Source organism: Xenopus laevis, chromosome 1S (genome assembly GCF_017654675.1).
Source record: "Xenopus laevis strain J_2021 chromosome 1S, Xenopus_laevis_v10.1, whole genome shotgun sequence".
Taxonomy (NCBI): domain Eukaryota; kingdom Metazoa; phylum Chordata; class Amphibia; order Anura; family Pipidae; genus Xenopus; species Xenopus laevis.
The window spans coordinates 72803518-72825835 of NC_054372.1; the positions used below are offsets into that span (position 1 = coordinate 72803518).

Below are 22318 nucleotides of genomic sequence, written 5' to 3' on the forward strand. Positions count from 1 at the left end.
GTGTGAACAGCATAGTCTGGTTCTGCTGGGATGGTCCTGTGCGGACAGTACATTTTATTCTGATGGCAGACTTTGCAGGTATCGTTTGGTCTCTGGTGCCCGTCTTTACCACTGAACCCACGGGTTCTGTACAGTTTGCTGTTACTAGTTTTAGGAAACTAACTGCCTCTACTTTGGGCAGAGAAAAAGATGTTCCTATAGTTTCCACTATACTTGGAACTGATTCAGCTATCTCTCTGGAGTCCTTTATGATTTCTTCAATCACATTGTATCCAATGATTGGCTGTTCAGCAACGTTTGGGTCTTCAGAAACTAATACAGGCACTAACAATTGTTTGGTGCAGTTGACCTTTGAAGTGAGCTGGAACTGGACTTCAATCCATCCTGTGAAAGGAATTTCTGTTTTGTTTGCTGCTCTTGCACACAGGGTTACAGGTCCTAGTAGTTCCTCTATTGCTCTCACTTTGGTGTGTGGAAGGACTATTTTCCTCCAGGCATCATTGATTATGGTAACTTGGGAGCCTGTGTCCCACAAAGCCTGAACAGGAATTCCATCCATTTGGCAGTTCACAAGGCATTTTTTTCCAGTGAGTTGCAGAAGCTTGGATCGGTACTTAGGAACAATACAATTTACTTGACCTACTATACTTGCAAACATTTTTCTTTTTGAGGGATTGTGAGCACTGGAGTGTTGCAGATCTGTACTCCTGGCTTTCTGGCTCACCCCTGATGTACTGCTGTTTGCTGGTTGAACTTTGTTCTGGGACTTGGATGTTTGGCAGGCTACTGCATGTCCCTCTGCAGCAACCACCACCCGTTTCCCGAATGTTGCTTTGTTACTCTGCATCCTCTGGCTAGATGTCCATACTGGCCACATTTAAAGCAATGGTTACAATTTTGCTCCTGATTGACTGCTTTGCAGGCTTCACAGCTCTGTTTGAAAGTTCTTTGCCTGGGTTCTAGGCATTTAGATGTGTTTGTCCTGTTGCCAACAGAATTCCTAAAGAGTGACTTTATCTCTGCCATCTCTTTCTGTAGCTGTATGATTGTATTCTGCATGTCAGACTTGGTATCCTGATGCAACTGCATATGAGCACTAACATTTTGCTTTCTGTTTGGCATTGTTGGAGCAACACTGGGAGCTGAACTTAACTCCATAGAACTGGATTGGGTAGTCACTTGGCACTCACTTGTTTTTGCTGATTTGCTTGGAGGTGCTTTCTTCTGCTTTTGTTCCCTCTCCAACTCAATATTTGCTGCTTCGTTCATTTTCTCTATCAGTAGCTCATCAGAAGCAGACAGGTTGTCCAAGTATGGCTTTAAGTGAAATTTAATATTGTCACTGATCAGTCCAGTACTTACAGACCTTAGAAACTTTTTCTGTATGAGCTCAGTACTAAAATGCTCCTCTGCTCCAACACCTTGGGATGCAAACAGTAGCCTATCTTTTAACTCAATAGCTCTGAACAGAAAGTCTTGAGGAGATTCTTTGCAGTCCTGTGCAATATTCACCAACTGATGATACAAATCAGAAGCACTCTCCTCCTTGTAGTGACTCTTTAAGATGATTTTCAGTTGTCCAAGGGTTAATTCACTTTTCATTTCAAGCATGCCTCTCAGACTTAGGCCTGGACTTATGGCCTTAACTACAGCCTCTACAATTTCAGATTCAGTATAGCCTCTTTGAAGTCCAATGTCAATCTGATGTATGAGGTTAGTATAGGAAAGTTTCTCCCTTTGCCCTCTTTCACCTATCTGGCCACAAATCTTAAAGTCTTTCCGTATAGCGACTTCTGGTAACTTACTGTAAAGGGATATTCTGGGAGCTGTATCCGGTTCTCTTAGCTCCTGGTTGCTCCCTGTACACTTTACCTTTTTGCTTAGTACCTTTATCTCCTCTTCAATTAACCTAGTTGCTTTCTGAAAATCATTTTGCAAAGTATGGTACTGGCTCTTTAAATTTTCAAGCTGCTGTTGTTCTGCTTGAAGATCACTATTTCTGTCACTGTGAGCTTCAGCTGGCAACTCTTTCTCTAAATCCATAATGAATTGCTTGGTTTGCTTTAGGAAGGACATTGCTCTATCCTTTTCCTCTGTATCAACCACAGCATCTAGTACCTTGTTAATCAGTCCCATGAAATGGCGGCAAGATTTGCCCTTTGCCATGCTCTCTTCTGTTACTTTAACAAACTGGCATGCCTTAATCAGGTCCTCTACTGCCATTCCAATTAACAATCGACTGATTTCATTCTGCACTCTTTCTAACTCCATTTTGGATTTAATTGCTGAAAGCAGCTGATGTCTCTCTGGTTGCTCAGTTTCCCTTGCAATACACACACTCTCTTGACTGTGGAATTTTACTTCTAGACTGAGTGAATTTCTCTCTATGATGCATCTTATTTTTCACCCAGTCCCTGTTCGGGCGCCATTTTTGTTGCACATATGAAAATGAATTCAGAGTGCGAGGGTAGGGTAAGAGAGAAGTAATTCCATTTATTGCAGGGAGCTGAAAGACAATAGGAACATTCTCTTAGTCCTGCACATGGGAACTGGTGCATCAAGTAAAAGTTCCTAAACTAAATAACATATATACTTCTATACAAACAAATCAGTATACAGGTCATATAACATTATGCTGTTTTAACAATACTGTTCTGGAAACACAAATAGCATAGCAATTCTATACATATCATAGTGTGGCTTTTATGAAACAGTATTCTTTATATGAGACAACATAAAGGATCTGTAATCAGCATAAACCACTGTGCAACATGTGCACTGATTCTGCAGGTGTAACTGTCTGTCTGCTTTAGTTCACTGCAGGCTGTGTGTGCTGTAGACAGTATTAAACTACTTTGCAGTGGCATATAAACGGTTTTTAACAAGTTTGTAAAACATTAAACTAAGGATTACTACCTGAAAGACAATAGGAACATTCTCTTAGTCCTGCACATGGGAACTGGTGCATCAAGTAAAAGTTCCTACTTTGGCTGTGCACATTAGTTCCCTCTGCAGTAGCAGGGCAGGAAGTGTTCCTGGAAAATGCAGTCTTACAGGAAACAAATATAAGTAAGTGCTGAACTTGTTTTATTGCACAAATTTTATTAGGGGGGTGCTTAACTTTATACCTCTTACACTTAGTGTTTTGGAAGCCAAAAATGTAGTGCAGTTGTCCGTATTGACTGCATAAGGCTTCTGCCATACATACTTTTTGCTTTAATTATGAAATATCTGTGGTTTTGTGTTATATTTTGTAGTAGATCAAAGACTAAAAATAAAGTTGCACTCTACCTTCTGTTTATAAAACATAGTGTCAAAATAAATCATCCATCCAACAAGAAGTCCTTTGTATACATAAAGCAGTTTATGCAGAGGTAGACTGGTGATTTATTTTGATTTATATTTTCCAAATTTGGAAAACACCACTGTCTTGCAGTAAAGTACATGGAAAAGAGTACATTTAAACTGCAAGATATGTGTTGCAGAGGGATACTTGGCTCAGGTAGGGTTAATATTCCCTCTCAGGCAGGTAATTAAGTGGCAGCTGAGAGAAGATCTACCTGACAATGTAAAAGGGCTGTGTGAGCACAGCTCAAGGCTCTCCAGGGAAGTGAGGTGCTGTGAGAGATAGAGCTGGGCAGAAGGATCTTTTCTGCCAGCAAGAGAGTTCCAGAGCTTGGAGCCGAAATCCCTTGTGGGGAAAGAAAGAGGAAAGGACTGGCAGAGGCTAGTGAGTCTGAATCCCAGGAGGGTAAGCCAGCAGGGCTGAGTGTGAAGCCCAAATACTTCAAAGTGCAAGAGGGTGAGAGCATACCTCCCAACATTTTGGAATTAAAAAGAGGGACAAAATTTTTTTTTCCGCACGTAGCGCAGCAATTTTTTTGACCACACCCCTTTCTGTGGCCACACCCCCTAATTACCATGTTCGTTTTACAAAATTTGGCAGGTTATGAAAGTTTGGAAATATTTCTCCTTATCTAAACTGTGTTTTTGTGTCTCAAAATTGTTACAAAGTATCTTATTTGCACCTGTTAGCTGTTCTGTGCTCTCTGCTAAAAGCCAATTAAGTGAGAAACTTTGTTTCTTTTTCTGGCTGTTCAGTGCAGAGAAAAGAGGGACTTTCCAGTACAAATGAGGGACTGCGGGTTGAGCTGTCAAAAGAGGGACTGTCCCTCCGAAAAAGGGACAGTTGGGAGGTATGGGTGAGAGTTTCCCTTGATGGTGAGCGACCAGAGGGGGGGGGGAAACCCTGAATGTTTTGCAGTGTATTTACTGAACTGTACCCTGCTTGTTCTACAGTGAAGTTGAACTGTAGCCTGAACATTTTTCTGTTGCCTTTTTGTTGGGAATGCCCAGTGCTTAATAAAGCTGTGTTTTGTCCTAAACCTTGGTGTCCCTGTCTCTAAGCTCCAAAATCCTACGCTACCTGCCTACCAAACTCTAATTCCCCCAAAAAGTGCATGTGCAGGCCAGTGGCATGTCACAAAGGGTATACTGCCCGTTTAATATCAAAAGCCCTTCTAAGTCTCTGTTGATCTGTAATAGCATCTCCAAACATAAATGTGGTTAAAATGTCCTTTCCTTCTGCTCCTTGAACTTCATAGGCAGGTGTGTCCAATCATGAGAAAAGGTATTTAAGGTGGCCAATTGCAAGGTGGCTTCTGTTTGACTCTCCTGTTTGTGCTGTTTGACAGCATGAGATCCTCAAAACTCTCAAAAGATCTGAAAACAAAAATAGTTCAGTATCATGCTTTAGGTGAAGGCTACAAAAAGAGGCTTAAACTGTCCGTTTCAACTTTAAGGAATGTAATCATGATATTGAAAGCCACAGGCACAGTTGCTGTAAAAGCCAGGTCTGGCAGGCCAAGAAAAATACAGGAGCGGCATATGCAGAGGATTGTGAGAATGGTTACAGACAACCCAAAGATCACCTCCAAAGACCTGCAAGAACATCTTGCTGCAGATGGTGTATCTGTACATCGTTTTACAATTCAGCTCAATCTGCACAAATTCTGTATGGCAGGGTGATGAGAAAGAAGCCCTTTCGGCACTCACGCCACAAACAGAGTCGCTTGTTGTATGCAAAAGCTCATTTGGACAAGCTACAGTAATTTTGGAACAAAGTGCTTTGGACTGATGAGACAAAAATGGTGTTAATCTGCATTCCAAGATAAACATCTGCTACCTACTGTCAAATTTGGTGGAGGTTCCATCATGCTGTGTGGCTAGTTCAGGGACTTTGGCCCTTTTTTTGAAAGTTGTGGATTGGATGAATTCAACCCAATATAAACAAATTCTTCAGGATAATGTTCAAGCATCAGTCACGAAGTTGAAGTTATGCAGGGGTTGGATATTCCAACAAGACAATGAACCTAAACACACTTCGAAATCTACAAAGGCATTTATCCAGAGGGAGGAGTACAATATTCTGGAATGGCTGTCACAGTCCCTCAACTTGAATATCATCGAAAATCTATGGGATGCTTTGAAGCAGGCTGTCCATGCTCAGCAGCCATCAAATTTAACTGAACTAGAGAGATTTTGTATGGACGAATGGTCAAAAATACCTCCATCCAGAATCCAGACACTCCTCAAATACTATAGGAGGCCTCTAGAGACTGTTACATTTGCAAAAGGAGGCTCAACTAAGTATTTATGTAATGTCTCTGTTTTGTTATGATGCATATTGCATATTTTCTGTTAATCCAATAAACTTTATGCCACTGCTGAAATACTACTGTTTCCATAAGGCATGTTATATATTAAAAGGAAGTTGCTAATTTGACAGCTCAGCCAATGATAAACAAAACTTCAAATAATTAAGAGGGGTTCCCAAACTTTTTCATATGACTGTAGATAACGCTCCTTCCAGAGGCATTACAAGGCCATAATTTTGCATGTGTATTTTTTTACAGAAGCTCAAACAATATTTCTTTGGTAGAGACAAACTATATATTTGAATACAAACATGTATAGATAAATTTGCAACCTTGGTTAACAATACGTGTTTTCAGGCTGCAATGAAATATGTTGCATACTGTAATGGTTGGCACCCTGAATCTAGAACCAATGCCAAGCACCCTGGTCTCGGCTCATGCTTCTGCCTGTAGCAGTCGCCTTTGGCCTTGGGAGGAGCCCTCAGCTACTCAGATGCCACCAGGTATTAAAACGAGAGGTGCAAGGTAAAAGGTTCTAAACAAGCGAAGGGGCACAACTGTAGGTAAAGTCTTTGGGCAGAAGGTCGTGGTACAAGACATTAGGCAAATAGAGTAGTCCGATCGGGTCGGGGCAGGCAGAGAATAAATGTAGTCAGGCAGGCAAGGGTCAACCCACGAAGTCAAACAGAGGGGTTAAGCAGAAGATGTAGTCGGTATTCAGGCAAGGGTCAGGATCCAGAGGTCAGAATAGTCAAAAAGCCAGGCAGGGGTCACAACAGGGTTCAAAACAGATTAGCAAAAGCTCAAATAGCACCAGGAAAAAACTCCTATAATGGGCAAGGTCTGGAAGCCCTATTAGGCTATTTATACTTTTAGAATTTCGCCATTGCGCGCTGATGTCATCGCACCACACCTTTAAATGAGTCATGAGCATGCCGCATGCGGCCTAGTGAGCAGGCGCTTGTGGCCTACTGGCAGAGGTGGCGCAGCTGGCGTCACTGTCGTCCCCCCACTAGACCACCAGGTAAGACTACACGTACATGGTGGATATGCCTTAACACTTGAAGATTCTGGATATGGATCTTTAACTTAATATATTTGAAGTCTTAATTAAGACATGGAGGAACTGATGGAGTTCTGTTTGTTTCCAGCCATCATGACATCTCCTAAAAGAAAATTAGCAAGAGCATGGAACATTAAGCAAACTCCAACTAGACCCAGTTAAGAACAGAATAGACTGGATCATGTCCCAAGAGAAAATGACTAGTATCCAAATTTAAGATAGTTAACTGGAACCCTTGGTTTAGATACAAAAATGGACCAAATTCTCTTGACATTCTTCTTTCTCTATATCTGTAAACTTTATTAAGCAATATATAGGCAATTAAAAGCATGTTTAAACAGAGTACTCTGTACAGACATGTTATCTGTTTTATTTTAGTGTAATAATGCAACCTGCTAACACGTGAAGTTTTGTTGTTTCGTAGTGTTGAAAAATTTGTTGGTTTGCATTGAACGATACATTTGCCTCTTAGTAATTATGAGGAACAGACATCTAGATTGCAAAACTGTACATTCTTGTAATACATTTGGTGAGAAAACTATGTATAATAATTTTGTATATGAATGTATTTTCTGATGCAAATAAGTCTGTACACTCAACTGTACAGAATGTCAAAATGACAAATAAAAAATGTATTTTAAAAAAGCATCCAATTTTTTCATAGCCATGTATCACTTGTGGATATGTAGAAAGGTCATTATTTTTCTTTGTACTTTTATGGTTCATTGTGTTTTTAGGAAACTTATCCCTGAATGAGAATGTTGAAAAATGGGGGGGCGTGGCTTGCCGTTGCTGCTGATGGACGCGTGTTAGACTGGCTCCGCTCAGACTCCCAGGCTAACTTATTGCTGTGGCAAGATTATCATGGGGAAACCACAAAAACAGAAGCAAGAGAAGGAGAAGATGGCACAGAAAAAGCAGTCGCTTTCTCAAACTGAGCTTCCGCCTTTATTTTTTAAAAAAAACACGGAGCGCAGAACTTCCAAGATGGCGCCGACCGCGGCTGAGAGAGAGGAGGAATCAGATCCGCAGCGTGACACCTCGGATCTAGATAGTGAAGCAGGTGAGGAACTCTCTACTCGTACTTACCTTGCCTCTCTTCCAACGAAGTCGGATATTAAAAGCATGCTTCAGGAAATGACGCAGTCGATCAAAGAGGAGCTGCAAGATATTAAGAGAGACATGTCTGCCTTGTCTACCAGGATTGATGATTCTGAACAGATTCAAAGTAAGTTGTCCTCTAATCAAAAGCTGATTTCTGCGCACATACATACGCAGGACATGAAAATTTCTGATCTTCAGCGTCAGCTAGAGGACCAAGAAAATAGGGGTCGCCGCAACAATATAAGGGTTAGAGGGATCCCAGAGAGTATACAGGTGGAGGAGATAAATAAAACTCTACTGCAAATCTTTAATAGTGTACTCCATAGGGATCACGATACTGATATCGCTATTGAGCGTGCACATCGTGTTCCAAAACCCAAAGCTGCCCCTTTGAATGCACCGAGGGATGTACTGTGCTGCATCCACAGCTTTAAAATGAAGGAGGACATACTTAGTAAGGCTAAAGAACTTGATAATATATTATTTGAAGATAATACTATTAAGTTGTTCCAAGATGTGGCAAGATCGACTCTAATGAAGAGGAAGTTCCTCAAGCCGCTTACGGATCATTTAAGGGCAAACAGCATTTTATATCGCTGGGGATTTCCTTTTTCCATTACTGCTTCTAAAGACGGCGTACAAGCAACGATACGTACACCATCTGACACGGAAATTTTTTTTCAAAGGCTACAGCTTCCGGCAATTCCTCTTCCAGGATGGCTACCAGATTCTACTCCGCTTCTTCAACTAGATTTAGATTTCCAAGTTGATTGGGCTACGATTTCGACACCGAGACGAGCATCGCGCACCCCCATGAAAAGAGGGTCAAGAGCCTCGCTTCTTTCGCCTCTACGGAATACTCCCCGTACTCCAAAAAAGTGATGGGTGACACGTAAGACTTTAATGAGACACACCAGTTAATGACTTTAGTTGCGAGCTTTTCTTTATTTTCTGTTTAGGTTTCTAGACACTGCTTTGATATATAGATAGATGTCTGGCCTGATGAACCTGAGGTTCTGTACGATTACGTTTTAGTTCACAGTTATATTGTTATTTTCCCCTTTCTATTTCTATGTAGCCTGGGAGTTTTGGCTGCTGGATGATACGTTTCTTGAAAACTCAGTTAGTCAACCGATCACCTCCCCCCACATTACCACCTCTGGTCGCTGATATAGTACAGCTAGAAGGCATACGCCTTGTAAGTCTGTAGCGACTTTTTCTTTTTGTCTCCCCTTCCCTTTTCCTTGGTTCACCCTTTCTTGATTGAACTCTTTCTCTATTATGCTTTTCTTTCCCCTTCTGTTCCCTTCTTTCCCCTATCCCTTACGTAGGACGGAAGCAAGACTAATATACGGAGGAGTATTTATCAAGTTGTTCGTAGATAATTCTCATAACTGGTCTTCGATATGGCACAATTAAGCTGCAAGGTTATGTGTTATAATGTTAATGGTCTAAATGAGCCGGTGAAGAGGGCACAGATATTTTCTGAATGTAGGAGAAACAACGCTCAGATTATCCTGCTCCAGGAAACCCATTTTAAAGAAGGGAAAACCCCTCATCTGGCAGTTAAACATTATCCCACTATATATACTAATAACAATCCGGATAGGAAAAGTTTGGGGGTTATGATATTGTTACACAAAGATATCCCATTTCAATTTAAGGACCAATTAGTAGATATAGAAGGAAGATTGTTGGCTATAAAAGGGTCAATTGCTGGTCTTAAGGTTACGATTGTAAATATGTATGTGCCTAATCATGGGCAATCCACATTTATTCAGAGGGCTCTACAACTTATTGGAACTTTTACAGAAGGTCTTCTGATTCTGGGCGGAGATTTGAACGTCACATTGAACCCTTTAGTTGACTCCTCTAAGTCTAAGACGAGTATATCTTATAAGGGCCTGAAGGGTATTAAGATAGCTCTCGCGTCTTTAAATTTGGTGGATATTTGGCGTAGTTTTCATCCAAAAACGCAAGATTATACACATTTTTCAAAGGTCCATCAAGGTTACACTAGAATCGATTATCTTTTTGTCTCCCAGTATTGGCTGCATTTGTTCTATCAATCAGATATAGGTCCAACTACTTTGTCGGATCATTCACCAGTTACAACCTTATTTCATATTCCTAATACTTCTAAACCAGAATTTAATTGGAAATTTAATGATCTCTTGATCCACAAACAAGATACTAAACAACAGATAAATGCAATGATTGCTAAAATATTGGAAGACAATGAGACATCAGATGTATCCGCAAAAACTCTGTGGGAAACATTAAAATGTGTTTTGAGGGGGAATATTATAGCATTATGTAGTGCTTTGAAAAAACAAAGGGAGAAGGCTGTTACTGATCTTATTGCAGAAATACGTCATTTAGAACAAACGCATAAAGAGAGCATAGCAAGACAAATACTCACGGTCTTAGAAAGTAAAAGGGTACAATTGAAATCTTTACTTGACCAATATGTGTATAAAGCATATATGAGAAGTAAACATGCATTTTATGAGTTTAGCGATAAACCCACCAAACATTTTTCGAGAATATTGAATTGTCTTCAACCCAATACAACTATAATGTCAATCAAAGATCAGCAGCAACACACTCGATATGCTACTAGGGACATAGCAACTTGTTTTCAACAGTTTTACCAATCTTTATATAGACTTCAAAAAGATGCCCCTTCTGCTCAGTTATGTCAAGAAATCTCTAACTTTATTGCAGGAGCTGATCTAAGACCTATGTCGGCTCAACAAAAAGATGTACTGGATAGCCCATTTACTTTAGAGGAAATATGTACCACAATTGACTCACTAGCAACAGGGAAGAGCCCTGGCCCAGATGGGTATGGAGCCCTTTATTATAAGACCTACAAAGATTCCTTAGCGCCGATACTTTTATCTTATTTTAATTCCATAAATAGAGATAATGGCTTTCATCCCCAAGCGACAGAAGCGCTTATTACGGTTATTCCTAAACCGGATAAAGATCCTCAACAATGTACCAGTTACCGCCCAATATCTTTAATCAATGTTGATCTCAAGATATATGCTAAAATGATTGCTGAAAGATTAAAAAAGTACTTACCTTTACTCATCCACCCCGATCAGACAGGTTTTATTCCCAAGAGAGAAGGAAAGGAAAATACTGTTAAGGTACTTTCCTTAATGCATTATGCTAATGCTCATGACATCCCCTCTTTTCTCCTTACTACGGATGCGGAGAAAGCCTTTGACAGGGTTTCCTGGCCTTTTTTGGATGCCACTTTGTCGGGATTTGGTTTTGGGGATATAATGAAAAATAGAATTTTAGCATTGTACCAAAATCCCACGGCCAGGATACGAGTTAATGGTATATTATCTCCCAAAATTGAAATTGCTAATGGGACTAGGCAGGGGTGCCCGCTTTCCCCTTTATTGTTTGTATTAGTTTTAGAGACCTTATTGTCACATATTCGGCTAGCTCCAGATATTGCAGGCATATTTGTTAAAAACAGAGAGTATAAAATAGCAGCGTTTGCGGACGATTTGCTATTATTTATCACTAAACCTATTATTACTGTACCTAATATAATGGTGTTATTTAAGTTATTTGGGAAACTCTCTAATTTTAAAATAAATTTTAGTAAATCGGAGGCCATGAACATTAATTTGCCAAGTCAGACCCGTACCCTGTTAGAACAGAACTTTCCATTCCGTTGGACCAATACTGCTATAAAATATTTAGGTGTTAAAATACCGTCCAAATCTCATTTAATATACCAGGAAAATTTCATCCCCTTACTTAAGGTGTTGGAACATAAAATAGAGAATTGGAAGAAATTAAGATTGTCTTGGTTCGGTAAAGTACAAACAGTAAAATCTATTCTAATGCCACAACTTCTATATCCACTTCAGGTACTACCAGTACATATACCGCGAGCTTTTTTCACCTCCATTAAATCATTGTTCTCTAGATATCTATGGTCAGATAAAAGCCCTAGGATTAAATACAATAATTTAATACGCCCAAAAGATGAGGGAGGCCTAGCGTTTCCAGACCCTTATACTTATTATAGAGCAGTACATCTGACTAGAGTGTTGGCATGGTATAATATAAAAGAATCGAAAGCCTGGTTAGACATAGAAAAAGCCCATGTTGACATCCCTTTAGAAAACCTTCTGTGGACTACTAAAGAAGTGGCTAGAAAATACGTCCGGAATCACCCCACTATTAGACCGTCTTTGGATGTATGGTTTTCCTGCAGGGAGGATCTTAACCTTGCCCCTAAGCCGTACGTACTCCAACCCTTGACTATGAATCCTGAGTTTTTGCCCAGTTTAGATCAGGGCACATTTGTAAATTGGAACTGGTATGATACCAAACCCACCAAATTGAAGGATTTTTTTAAGAGAGGGATGAGACTGTCCTTGACAAAAATACAGAAAAGGTGGGGGAGTCACCCTAGAGACCTTTGGTGTTTTAACCAATTATCCCACTATCTCTCATCTACTACTCGCATAGGTTGGGAAAGAGAAAATACCTATTGGGAAAATATCATGGAAGGTAAATCCCCTGCTAAGAAACCTCTATCTGTGATCTATAAAATGATTATACAAGCACAAAATCTTCCGGATCCTCCCTGCAAGAAAAATTGGGAAAAAGAAATGGGAGTGGAAATTCCTGATGAGACCTGGTGTAGTATTTTTAAGTCTCTACATAAAAGTTCAAGGGCGTCTAGGACACGGGAAACTTTGTTTAAATTAGTGACTAGGTGGTATTACACACCAATACGTTTATCTCAGATGTATCCGGCTCACAGTAAAGAGTGTTGGAGATGTAATTTATTTGACGGTACCTTTGCTCATCTTTGGGTTGATTGTATGAAACTTAAGGAATATTGGTTGTCAGTGGGCAGAACCATAAAGGATCTTACTGGGATTGAGATTGATACTTGTAACCCCCTACTGATTTTATTTCACTTAGATATAAAATCTAAGGAGATTATTCATAATGAGCTTTTCCTGCATCTCATCCAGTCTGCAAAGGCTTTAATTCCATGCAAATGGAAGTCCCCTGTACCTCCTACATATATTGAATGGATACACAAAGTGGAAGAAATTCGAAAGCTAGAGGAAATCGCTTATATTTTAAGAAATGAAAGTGGGAAATATTGGTTCATTTGGAAGCCGTGGATACTGTTTATTCAAGATAAGTAAAAGTGGACCATGTTATGCACAAGCTATGATTGCTAATTCCTAGACCAACATTTTCTCTTGCCCCCTATGCTACTATCTAGACCAATATGGTTTCAAATGTCTAATATCTGCTGTCATATGACTTGTTTTATTGATATGTGAATATGTACGCCTCACTTGGCTTCCGTACTACGTCGTGATGTATGTTTTTTTGTATTATATAAACGACTGTGACGCTTCATCCTTATGTCCTTCCCCCATCCCCTCTCTCCTCTTTTCTTTTTTCTCTTCTGTTGATTTTCCTTTTTCTTTCACAAAATAAATAAATAAAGAATATTCAAAAAGAGAATGTTGAAAAATGTTTTAAATTGCCACAGGTTGCATCAGTCAGACAGCATTTGGCATCCATTTATGAGAAAGAAGAGGATTGGAGAAATGCTGCTCAAGTGCTAGTGGGAATACCTTTAGAAACAGGACAAAAGTAAGTCAACTAGAAGAATTTTTTTTTTAATTAACTGAGCGTTTCTACATATTGTATGGATTAAAACCTTGTTTATTGGAGCAAAACGGGAGGCTGCTTTTAGAAAGAAGCTGCCCACTTCTCTGAGCATATATAAAACACTGTTGTAGTGTAAAGCTGACCCTGCTTTGTAGATTTTGATTTCAGCTAATAAATTTAGCGTTTGGCTGATGTCCACCTCCCATCTTTACTAAGGGGGTTATTTATCAAAGGTTGAATGTCAAAGTTATGCGAATTTTTTTTAACTCTGATAGTTTTGAATGTCTAACATTTAATCGAATAGGAACGACCTGAAAATCCAAATCAAATTCGAATTGAGTTTTCCTCCGAAAACTGAGAACTGTTTCCAGGGTTGATGTGTGATAATTCTCACATTCTAATTAAATTTCGAGTTGGGGGTTTTAAATTCAAAATTGTAAATTTTGACAAAATTGAAAATTCCATACCATTCAAACCTTAGTTAATCTGCCCCTAAGAGTTGGACTGCTTGTGAAACAATTGGATTTGCCTAATCTCAGTATGCGTTTTGATTAACACCTTGATATTCTAAGTATTTGCTGTGTTTAAGTTATAGCCTCAGAGAGTGAGTTATTTTATCCGTGTTTGTTTAATATCTAAGATGTTCACCAGTTATCGCTAAACAGTTCTATATTCATTTTTGTTTACTCTTAAGCTTGTGTGAGAGGTTGAGGCACCAAACTCTAGTTAGTCTTAATAATGACCACAAACATTAATAATTACAGAGATTAGCATAATTTGTTTTATATATTGTGCAGCAAAGGGAAGAAAAGCATGGAATGGTAACCTTACAGCTAGTGATGGGCGAATTTATTATCCAGGCGCGAATTCACAGCGAATTTGAGCGATTCGCGAAACGCCCGCAAAAACTTGCCTGAAAATATTCGCCGGCGTCAAAAATTTTTTCGCCCCGTCAAAAAGAATGGGCTCCGGCATTAAAAAAACGGGCGCCGGCTCTAAAATTTTTCGCCGTTTCACGAATTTTGCGAATTTTCCGGCGAGGCGAAACGGCGCAAATTCGCCCATCATTACTTGCAGCATCTTTTAATTAAACATTCCCATACAGGCCAGGAAGCTATTACCTAATAGTATACACCTCCTTCATATTAGCTTAGAACATCTTTGTCTTTTAGAAGTGGCAGTCATTTGGTCATTAAACATTCAGTCTCATTGCTCCATTTCTACTGTTCTTATTCAATTTAATGACCAGGTGCATGACACCTAAACTTTTATTCAGGATTAAAAGCGGGTTTCTTTAATTTTTGTGCAAATTGTTAGACTTGCCAAGAATTATTGAAACTGCCTAAAAAGTGTTCTCCTTCTCTTTGTTTTAGTGAAAGGGGATTTATTCCCATGGTAGAGTTTGGCAGTGGGGCAGGTACCCTGATAACTGCAGCTGGATATAGAGTGAATAGGGCATTTTGGAGATTACATGTGTTTTGTTACGGTACATAACATTTTTCTTGTCCAACAGACAATACAATGCAGACTATAAGTTAGAGACTTACTTGAAAATTGCCAGGCTGTACTTGGAAGATGATGACCCAGTACAGGCAGAAGCCTATATTAACAGGGCGTCACTTTTGCAGAATGATTCAACCAATAAACAGCTTCAAATCCATTATAAGGTGAGCTATTACATTTAAAGGACCAGTAACATCAAAAAATTTTATTTAAGAAATCCATTCTATATGTTAAAAATAATGGCCATGCCCTACTACATTAATATAATATACCTAGCATTTTTTAAAAAAAATTGTCAGAATACCTATTCTCCATTGCCATGGAAAACGGCAAAAAGGCGGCCACTTTGTGCGCGTCCCCGACGCTGTTCCTCCGCACAGCACCGGAAGTAAGTAACCGGAAGTCAAAATACAGCCAGTCAGTAACGTAGTGGGAGCCAGAGCGAGAGGCACAGCATCAGGCAGTGATGAGTGAAACTGCCGCTGGAGAGAAAGGCTGAGGCTCCAGAGAGAGAGAGAGAGCGCATGCAGGGGGAGGCAGGCAATCTAAAGGAACGGCTGGGAAAAGGAGCGGTGAGAGAGAAATGCAGGGGGAGGCAGGGAATCTAACGGAACGGCTGGGTAAACGAGCAGGCAGAGAGAGAGAGAGCGAGATGCACGGGGAGGCAGGAAATCTAAATGAACGGCTGGGTAAAGGAGCGGGGAGAGAGAGAAATGCAAGGGGAGGCAGGGAATCGAACAGAACAGCAAGAGAAGATTGAAATGGTGGGGGAAAGAGACGAAACCAATGAGGGCTGTGTGGAGTACAACACTGGGGGCTAAAGACTGTCACAAAACCGGAAGTGACATCACAAACCAGGAAGTCGGGTGCCGGAAGAGAGACAGCAGTGAGCACGTAAGGGAGAAGAAAGAGAACAAGCAAGAAGATGGCGGAGACCCTGTGGATGTCGTGGGACAGTGCCGGTTTTAGTTTTTTCTGATGTCTTACCCAAACAGCAGGAAACATCAGCATATTGGAGGTAAGTAATGCATATGCATTTTTTTTTCTAAAAATAAAAAATGGTGTTACTGGTCCTTTAAGATTCTAATGTAAGGATATATAAGCCATAAGTCTATGGGCACACAGGCTGAAGGCTTTTTTTGGTTGTCAACCTGCGTATTTTTTCAGGCTGAGAGAAGCAGATCTGCTCAGTGCCCCTGCTCTATTGCTTTGAATCTGATCAGCCTTTGTGTCCTCACACTCATCAATGAAGCAGGGGTACTGAGCAGATCTGCTTCTCTCTGACTGACAACAGCTGGAGCCTTCAGCTTGTGTCCCCATAGCCTATATATTAAAAGGTTGAACTTGTTGGATGTCTTTTTTTTTTTTTTCAACCTAACTTACTATGTATATGCAATAACAACTTATACCTACACGCCAAATGTGACTGAAATATAATCATGACACTGGATTTCCCTGGTTTCTATATTGTAAGAAGGTAGGCCTTGCGGAAGCTAATCAGTTTGCACTTTATGTTAAGAGAAGGTATCCAGCATGAGAACAAATTAAAAATAGTTGTGCAGTTTTTATGCATTGAATTTGTTTGAAATATGTGAAAAAAGATGTCCGGGAATTAATTTACATCACCTGAGCAAGGACACAGTGTCATGATTTATGTTGGAGTAATGGAGATCATGTCAGAAGATTACTGCACCCTTATGCTGTGAAGAATTCCCTTTTGTGATAATAATGGATTCAAATATTTAAGCATTAATAAGGTAATAGTGATCTTTATACCTCTATATAAATTAAATATTTCTAAACTACGTAGAAAAATATTTATAAAATAGAAGGAACTTATTTAGGGTCACTGGGGTATCTAATAATGAGCAAAGAAAATTTGTAGAAAATATTTTTGTACAATAATTGGTATATATCTAAATTTGTATAGCTGTATTTGTTGGTACAGATTGCCTATAGTCAGTCAGTCTATCTCTCATTCCCTCATAAGGGCAGAGACACACGCTGCTATTTCGGGCGACTAATCTACCCGAATGGCTTTCCCGTCGGCTAGAATGTAAATCGCTGGCGAGTTTCCTCGTGAGACAGCATCGGGCAAGTGTAGTCACCCTGAGAAGAATCGATTTGTCGCTGGGCAACTAATATCCCGAAATAGCAGCGCATGTCTCTACCCTAAACCTTTATGATCCTTGCTTATACTATAGCTTGTAATGGCAGCAGTCTTGTGCTGTTTCAAATCACATAAAAGTTGTAAATTTAACCCAGTTGACAATATAAAAAAACATATATTCCTTATTTGATAGCTTTCTGTGATGATCACAGTTATGATAATTTTATGTACATTTTTTTTCTAGAATTATTATTCTTAACTCTGCCCTTTCTTTCTAGGTGTGTTATGCCCGTGTGCTTGAATACAGGAGAAAATTCATAGAAGCTGCTCAGCGATACAATGAGCTCTCATACAAAAGTATAGTGCATGAAAGTGAGAGGATGGAGGCATTAAAACACGCCCTACACTGCACTATACTAGCTTCTGCAGGTAAATCTAGCATATTTATTTGCAGCTACCTAGTTCCAAGTGTGCATTTGTCTTTTAGCTGTTACTAACTTAGTTTCAGCGAATTTGCTGATCTAAACAGTCAGATTTGACTTTAGCTAGTCTTTCATTGTATTTTTCATAATCTCATTTTCTTCTAGTAAACCGCAAAAGAGGCTGGCACAAGCCTGGGCAACACCAAGTAGAGAAGCTGGAGTCAGATGGTAAAAGTTAATTGTTAATGTAAATTTTTAACTTTTACCATCTGACTCCGGCTTCTCTACTTGGTGTAGTCGAGGCTTGTGGCAGCCTCTTTTGCTGTTTCCTGGTGTTTGCTCACTTTGCTGAAGGACTGGGGCATGTGCACCCGGGCTCACCGTACACAGCGGTAAGCTCTACCAATGTACCCCATACACTGGTTCTATATTTTCATATCTTCTTCTACTAGCCAAGTTTTCTAGCCGTCGCCCATATGAACATAAAGGTAATAGACTGATACATGTTTACTGGTCGCCTTCTTTTGATTAAAGTGTGCACTGTGTATATTCTAAATAATTGAGGTGAGCAGTTCAGTGAGGGGATGTAGAAGTTGTAGAACAGCTATACCTACAAGATTGTACACTACCTCTATATATGGTTGTATCATCCGTTTCTCTTCATTCTGTCTCCATGCAGGAGTTGGATGTCTCCTGAATGGAGACTGAATGAAGAGAAACGGATAATGAAAGAGAGATAGTGAAGATAAACTTGATTATTTCAGAAACGTTGCAGAATGTTTAATTTGATAAGTTTTTTATTTACGTATGATGACGTTTATATTAAATTTTCACTGTCATGATCGTTCCCCTTTAAGTGTATCTTTTTTACAATACTGTAATTTTTAAAGCAAATTGCTTTGAAATAAAAGAACATTAAAGAGGTTGTTCACCTTCCAAATTATTCTTTTAGTTCAATTGTTTTCAGATTCGCCATTAACAAAGACTTTTTGAATTGCTTTCCATCTTTTATTTTTTTATTGTTTTCCCAATATTTAAGTTTAAAGGGGAGCTCCACAAAAACATAACTTAAGCTTTTTGAAAAGTAAACATAATTTCAAGCAGCTTTGCAATAAACATCAATTAAAAAATATGCAGACTTTTCATGATTTTTGTTTGGAACAGTTCCCTTAAGCCTACCCCCCTTGATGAGCTGGCTGATGTCCTCAGCCTGCATCCTCCAAACCTGACAATTCCCTGCACACGTTAAGAGTCCTGCACGGGTCCGTTTTTTGGGACCCATATCCGACCGGTACCCGAAACCTGCAATCCGCAACCTGCATTCTTACTCGCTTGGAACCGCTACCCGACCCTACCCGCAAGTACCTTATCCGCAACCCGGAACCGCGACCCGCTGACCCTCAAGAATCAGGAAGTGCTGTCATTGTAAACCAGAAGTGACATCATCGGAAGTAAGCGTGATCAGAAAAAAATGAGTAAAACAGGAAGTGCTGCCGTAAACCGGAAGTGAGGTAATCGGACGTGACCAGAAAAAAGGAGTAGATATCGCTATTGAGAAGACCCGCGGCCCAACCCGCAGAACCGCTGACCCGTGTCTTTACCCGCACCCAAAACTTCAACCAGCAGGGTACCTCAGGTTTTTGCCCGTAGGACTCTAGCACACGTGATTTCAATAAGGAACGAAACATCACAGTACAATGCATTGTGGGTTATGTAGTTTGCATGCTGTCTGTAAGCTGTGGAGAAGTTGTTACAATTTGTAACATCAGTGTTTAGTTCTTCCTTCCCTGCCAGGATTTCAAATGATGCAGAAAGAGAAGAATTGTTAACCAGCTGTATTTAAGCGTAGAAGATGTCATTTATTTATATTTTTTGAAGAAACGGTAACTGTGATGGGTATAATAGGGGTTTCTGTATTATGTGGGCCTCTTTATTAAATTTTGGTTTGGAAGCCAGAGTTATTATTATTATTAACATGTGTTTATATAGCGCCAACATATTGCGTAGCTTAAAGTTTAATGTTCCTGCCTTCCAGCTCAGTGATCCAAGAGCATTCTGAAATTTGCTACATTTAAGGGCATGTTTTTCAAGGGTCGAATTGAAAATTCGAAGTTTTGAATTTCGAGTTTATTTTAGTGTAATTTGACTAGTAAATAGTCCAAATTCGATTTGAGTTTAAAAAAAAAAAATCAAATTTCAAAATGTATCATGTACTGTCCCAGTAAGAATTCGACTATTCGCCATCTAAACCTGCCGAATTGGTATTTTAGCCTTTGGGGGACCTCCTACAATCAATTTGGAGTAGTTTGGTGGACTTTTAAAAATCTAATTTTTTTTTTGTTTCGAGTTTGCAGGTCGATTTTATTGACCCAAATTTAAAAAAAATGTGTTTTTTTTTAAAATAGATTTTGATTGTTTTTTTTTTTTTCCGAAATTCGAGTTTATTCCCATAAACTCAAAATTCAACCCTTGATAAATCTGCCCCCTAATTGATACAATTGGTTGATACATTTCTCAGCAGCATCTATGGAATATTAGCAACTATTGTATCAATTGTAACAGCTGCCTTTAATGAAACTCAGGTATTCTGCTCAGCAGAGCCAAAAATAACAAAAGTATCAACTAAATGTATCAATTTAAAATCGCTGAAGAGTTGGCAACCCCTCCCCACAGAGCTGCTTTAGAATGTGTAAAATTAAATTTTTCTCGCTGTTTAGAAATACATGCTTTTAGTATTTAATAATTCAGTAATCAGCTATCTGCTTCAAAATTATATATGCACCATGTTTTCTTCCCTGTTATTGCATATTTAAACACACACTACACTTTTAAAATTGTAGGTCAACAGCGTTCTCGAATGTTGGCTACTTTGTTTAAGGATGAGCGATGCCAGCAGCTGGCAGCCTATGGAATCCTGGAGAAGATGTACCTGGACAGGATTATAAGGGGAAATCAGCTTCAGGAGTTTGCTGCTATGCTCATGCCACATCAGAAAGCTACAACTGGAGATGGTAAGAATGAGTAATCCAAAAATCAGGTATTTGTTAATAAGTATCAAGGTTTAGTTTCATGGTAGAGTTTCCTAAACAGAATGGGACATGGAAAAGAATAGAAGGTAAGGAAAGAAAAGGAGTGATAGCAGGAATATAAGGAAGAAATGAAATGATATTGACTGACACTTGCAAACATTAGAGGGAAGAAAGGTAGAACAGAAGCAGAAGGGGAGAAGTTGAAAAATTGGAGCAAACTATTTAGAAAAGGGAAGAAAAAAGTAAGATTGAAAATGAAGCACGAAACAAGGGAAGAAATGAGACACGAAATGAGTAGAAAACTGATATTAAGTAGAGAAAACGAAAAAGAAACTAAATAAAACACGTATAATAAGGTAGACAAATCTAAACTACTTTAAACACTGAAAAAGCTGTGGTAGTACAGCCTAGAGAGTTCTTCGCAGGTAAAAGGAGGAGATGTTAAAGACAGGAGCACCACATAGCACCCAGCTCAGAGACCCTAATATAGATATGACTGCATTAGTCGGCATCACTTGCATTAGATGCAAGACACACATCTTGGTGCAGGTGGCAGCAACCCAGGGGGCACAAGTGTTCTCTGTATGTGTGTATGGAAAACATTTTAGGACATCCTCAAGGGAAATCACTCACCTGCATGCAATCTCATAAAGCAGAGGAATGCAGCATTACCTGCTTTTCTCTCACCCATCTTGAAAGGCTACAGTCGCACCTCCGTTCTGGGTCCTCCCTACTCGGCCGTCGGCTCTTCCTCCTGAGCCCTCCCTCATCAGCTGTCAGCCCTCCCTCCTCGGTCCTTGGTACAAACGATCTCCGTCTTCCCTCCTCAACCCTCAGTACAAACGCTCTCCATCCTCAACCCTCCCTTCTCAGACATCAGCCTGGCTTAGGAGCTGAGGTCTGCAGCAGGAGGGCTGAGAGCTGAGGAGGGAAGGCTGAGGATGTAGAGCGTTTGTACTGAGGGTCGAGGAGGGAAGACTTAGGAATGAGCCACGAGTGGGGAGATCGCAACAGCATATGCGGGTAGCAAGGAGGTGTGACTGTAGCTTCTTGGGATCCGTGAATATAATAAAAGGCAAGTCTGCATACTTCTTCGTTAGGAAAGCGTACGAAGAAGCATGTGTTCTCCTGATGATGTCCTAAAATGCATTCCGTATGTGTGCACTCCCGGGGAAAGTAGATGACCCCTAGTTGCTTGGTAGAACTGGACTTCTCAGAATGCTGGCAATTGAAGTTCCCCCTTATGCTGTGTATGCCACTTTTTAGGGATTACACTGCTACAGGGGGTTTAGTCACAGAACAGACTGTGACTATTTGGAAGCCAAGATATGTTGTAAGTTTATATTGGATCCATGATCTTTCACCAGTATGATGCACATTAAATTGATATTTTCCAGTAGGGAGGGAATGTGCTGTAGGTGATTTCCTAGTTTTGCTGTTACTGTTAGAGGCACATAAGGGGAGGTTATTTATTAAATTCTAAATGCCAAAAACTCTAAAAATTCTTATTTACTATGAAATCAAGCAATTCGGGGGAAAAAGTCAGAAAAAAATGTACAATTTGGATTTTTTCTCGATTTTATAGAGTTTTTCCCTGATCAGATTAAATCATGCTTATTTAATAATAAATAAAATCAAATTGTGGATTATAGTTTGGTCCGACTTTAATTAATAAAGTACACAGAGGCTTATTTATCAAAATCCAAATTTGTCTGTTTATAGGTATTATATGTGTTTATGTGGCAACATTA

General features: G+C 39.6%; 1 protein-coding gene across 1 annotated transcript in view; it reads left to right on the forward strand.

Annotated features, from left to right (window-relative positions):
- The window catches only part of LOC108704534 (COP9 signalosome complex subunit 4-like), a 42063-nt gene that overhangs the window by 8981 nt on the left and 10764 nt on the right, over positions 1–22318 (forward strand). The window contains exons 4-7 of the mRNA XM_041579734.1: positions 13382–13485; positions 15017–15170; positions 17395–17545; positions 20379–20549. Coding sequence (XP_041435668.1) covers positions 13382–13485; positions 15017–15170; positions 17395–17545; positions 20379–20549 — 580 coding nt within the window. The remainder of the gene's footprint in view (positions 1–13381; positions 13486–15016; positions 15171–17394; positions 17546–20378; positions 20550–22318) is intronic.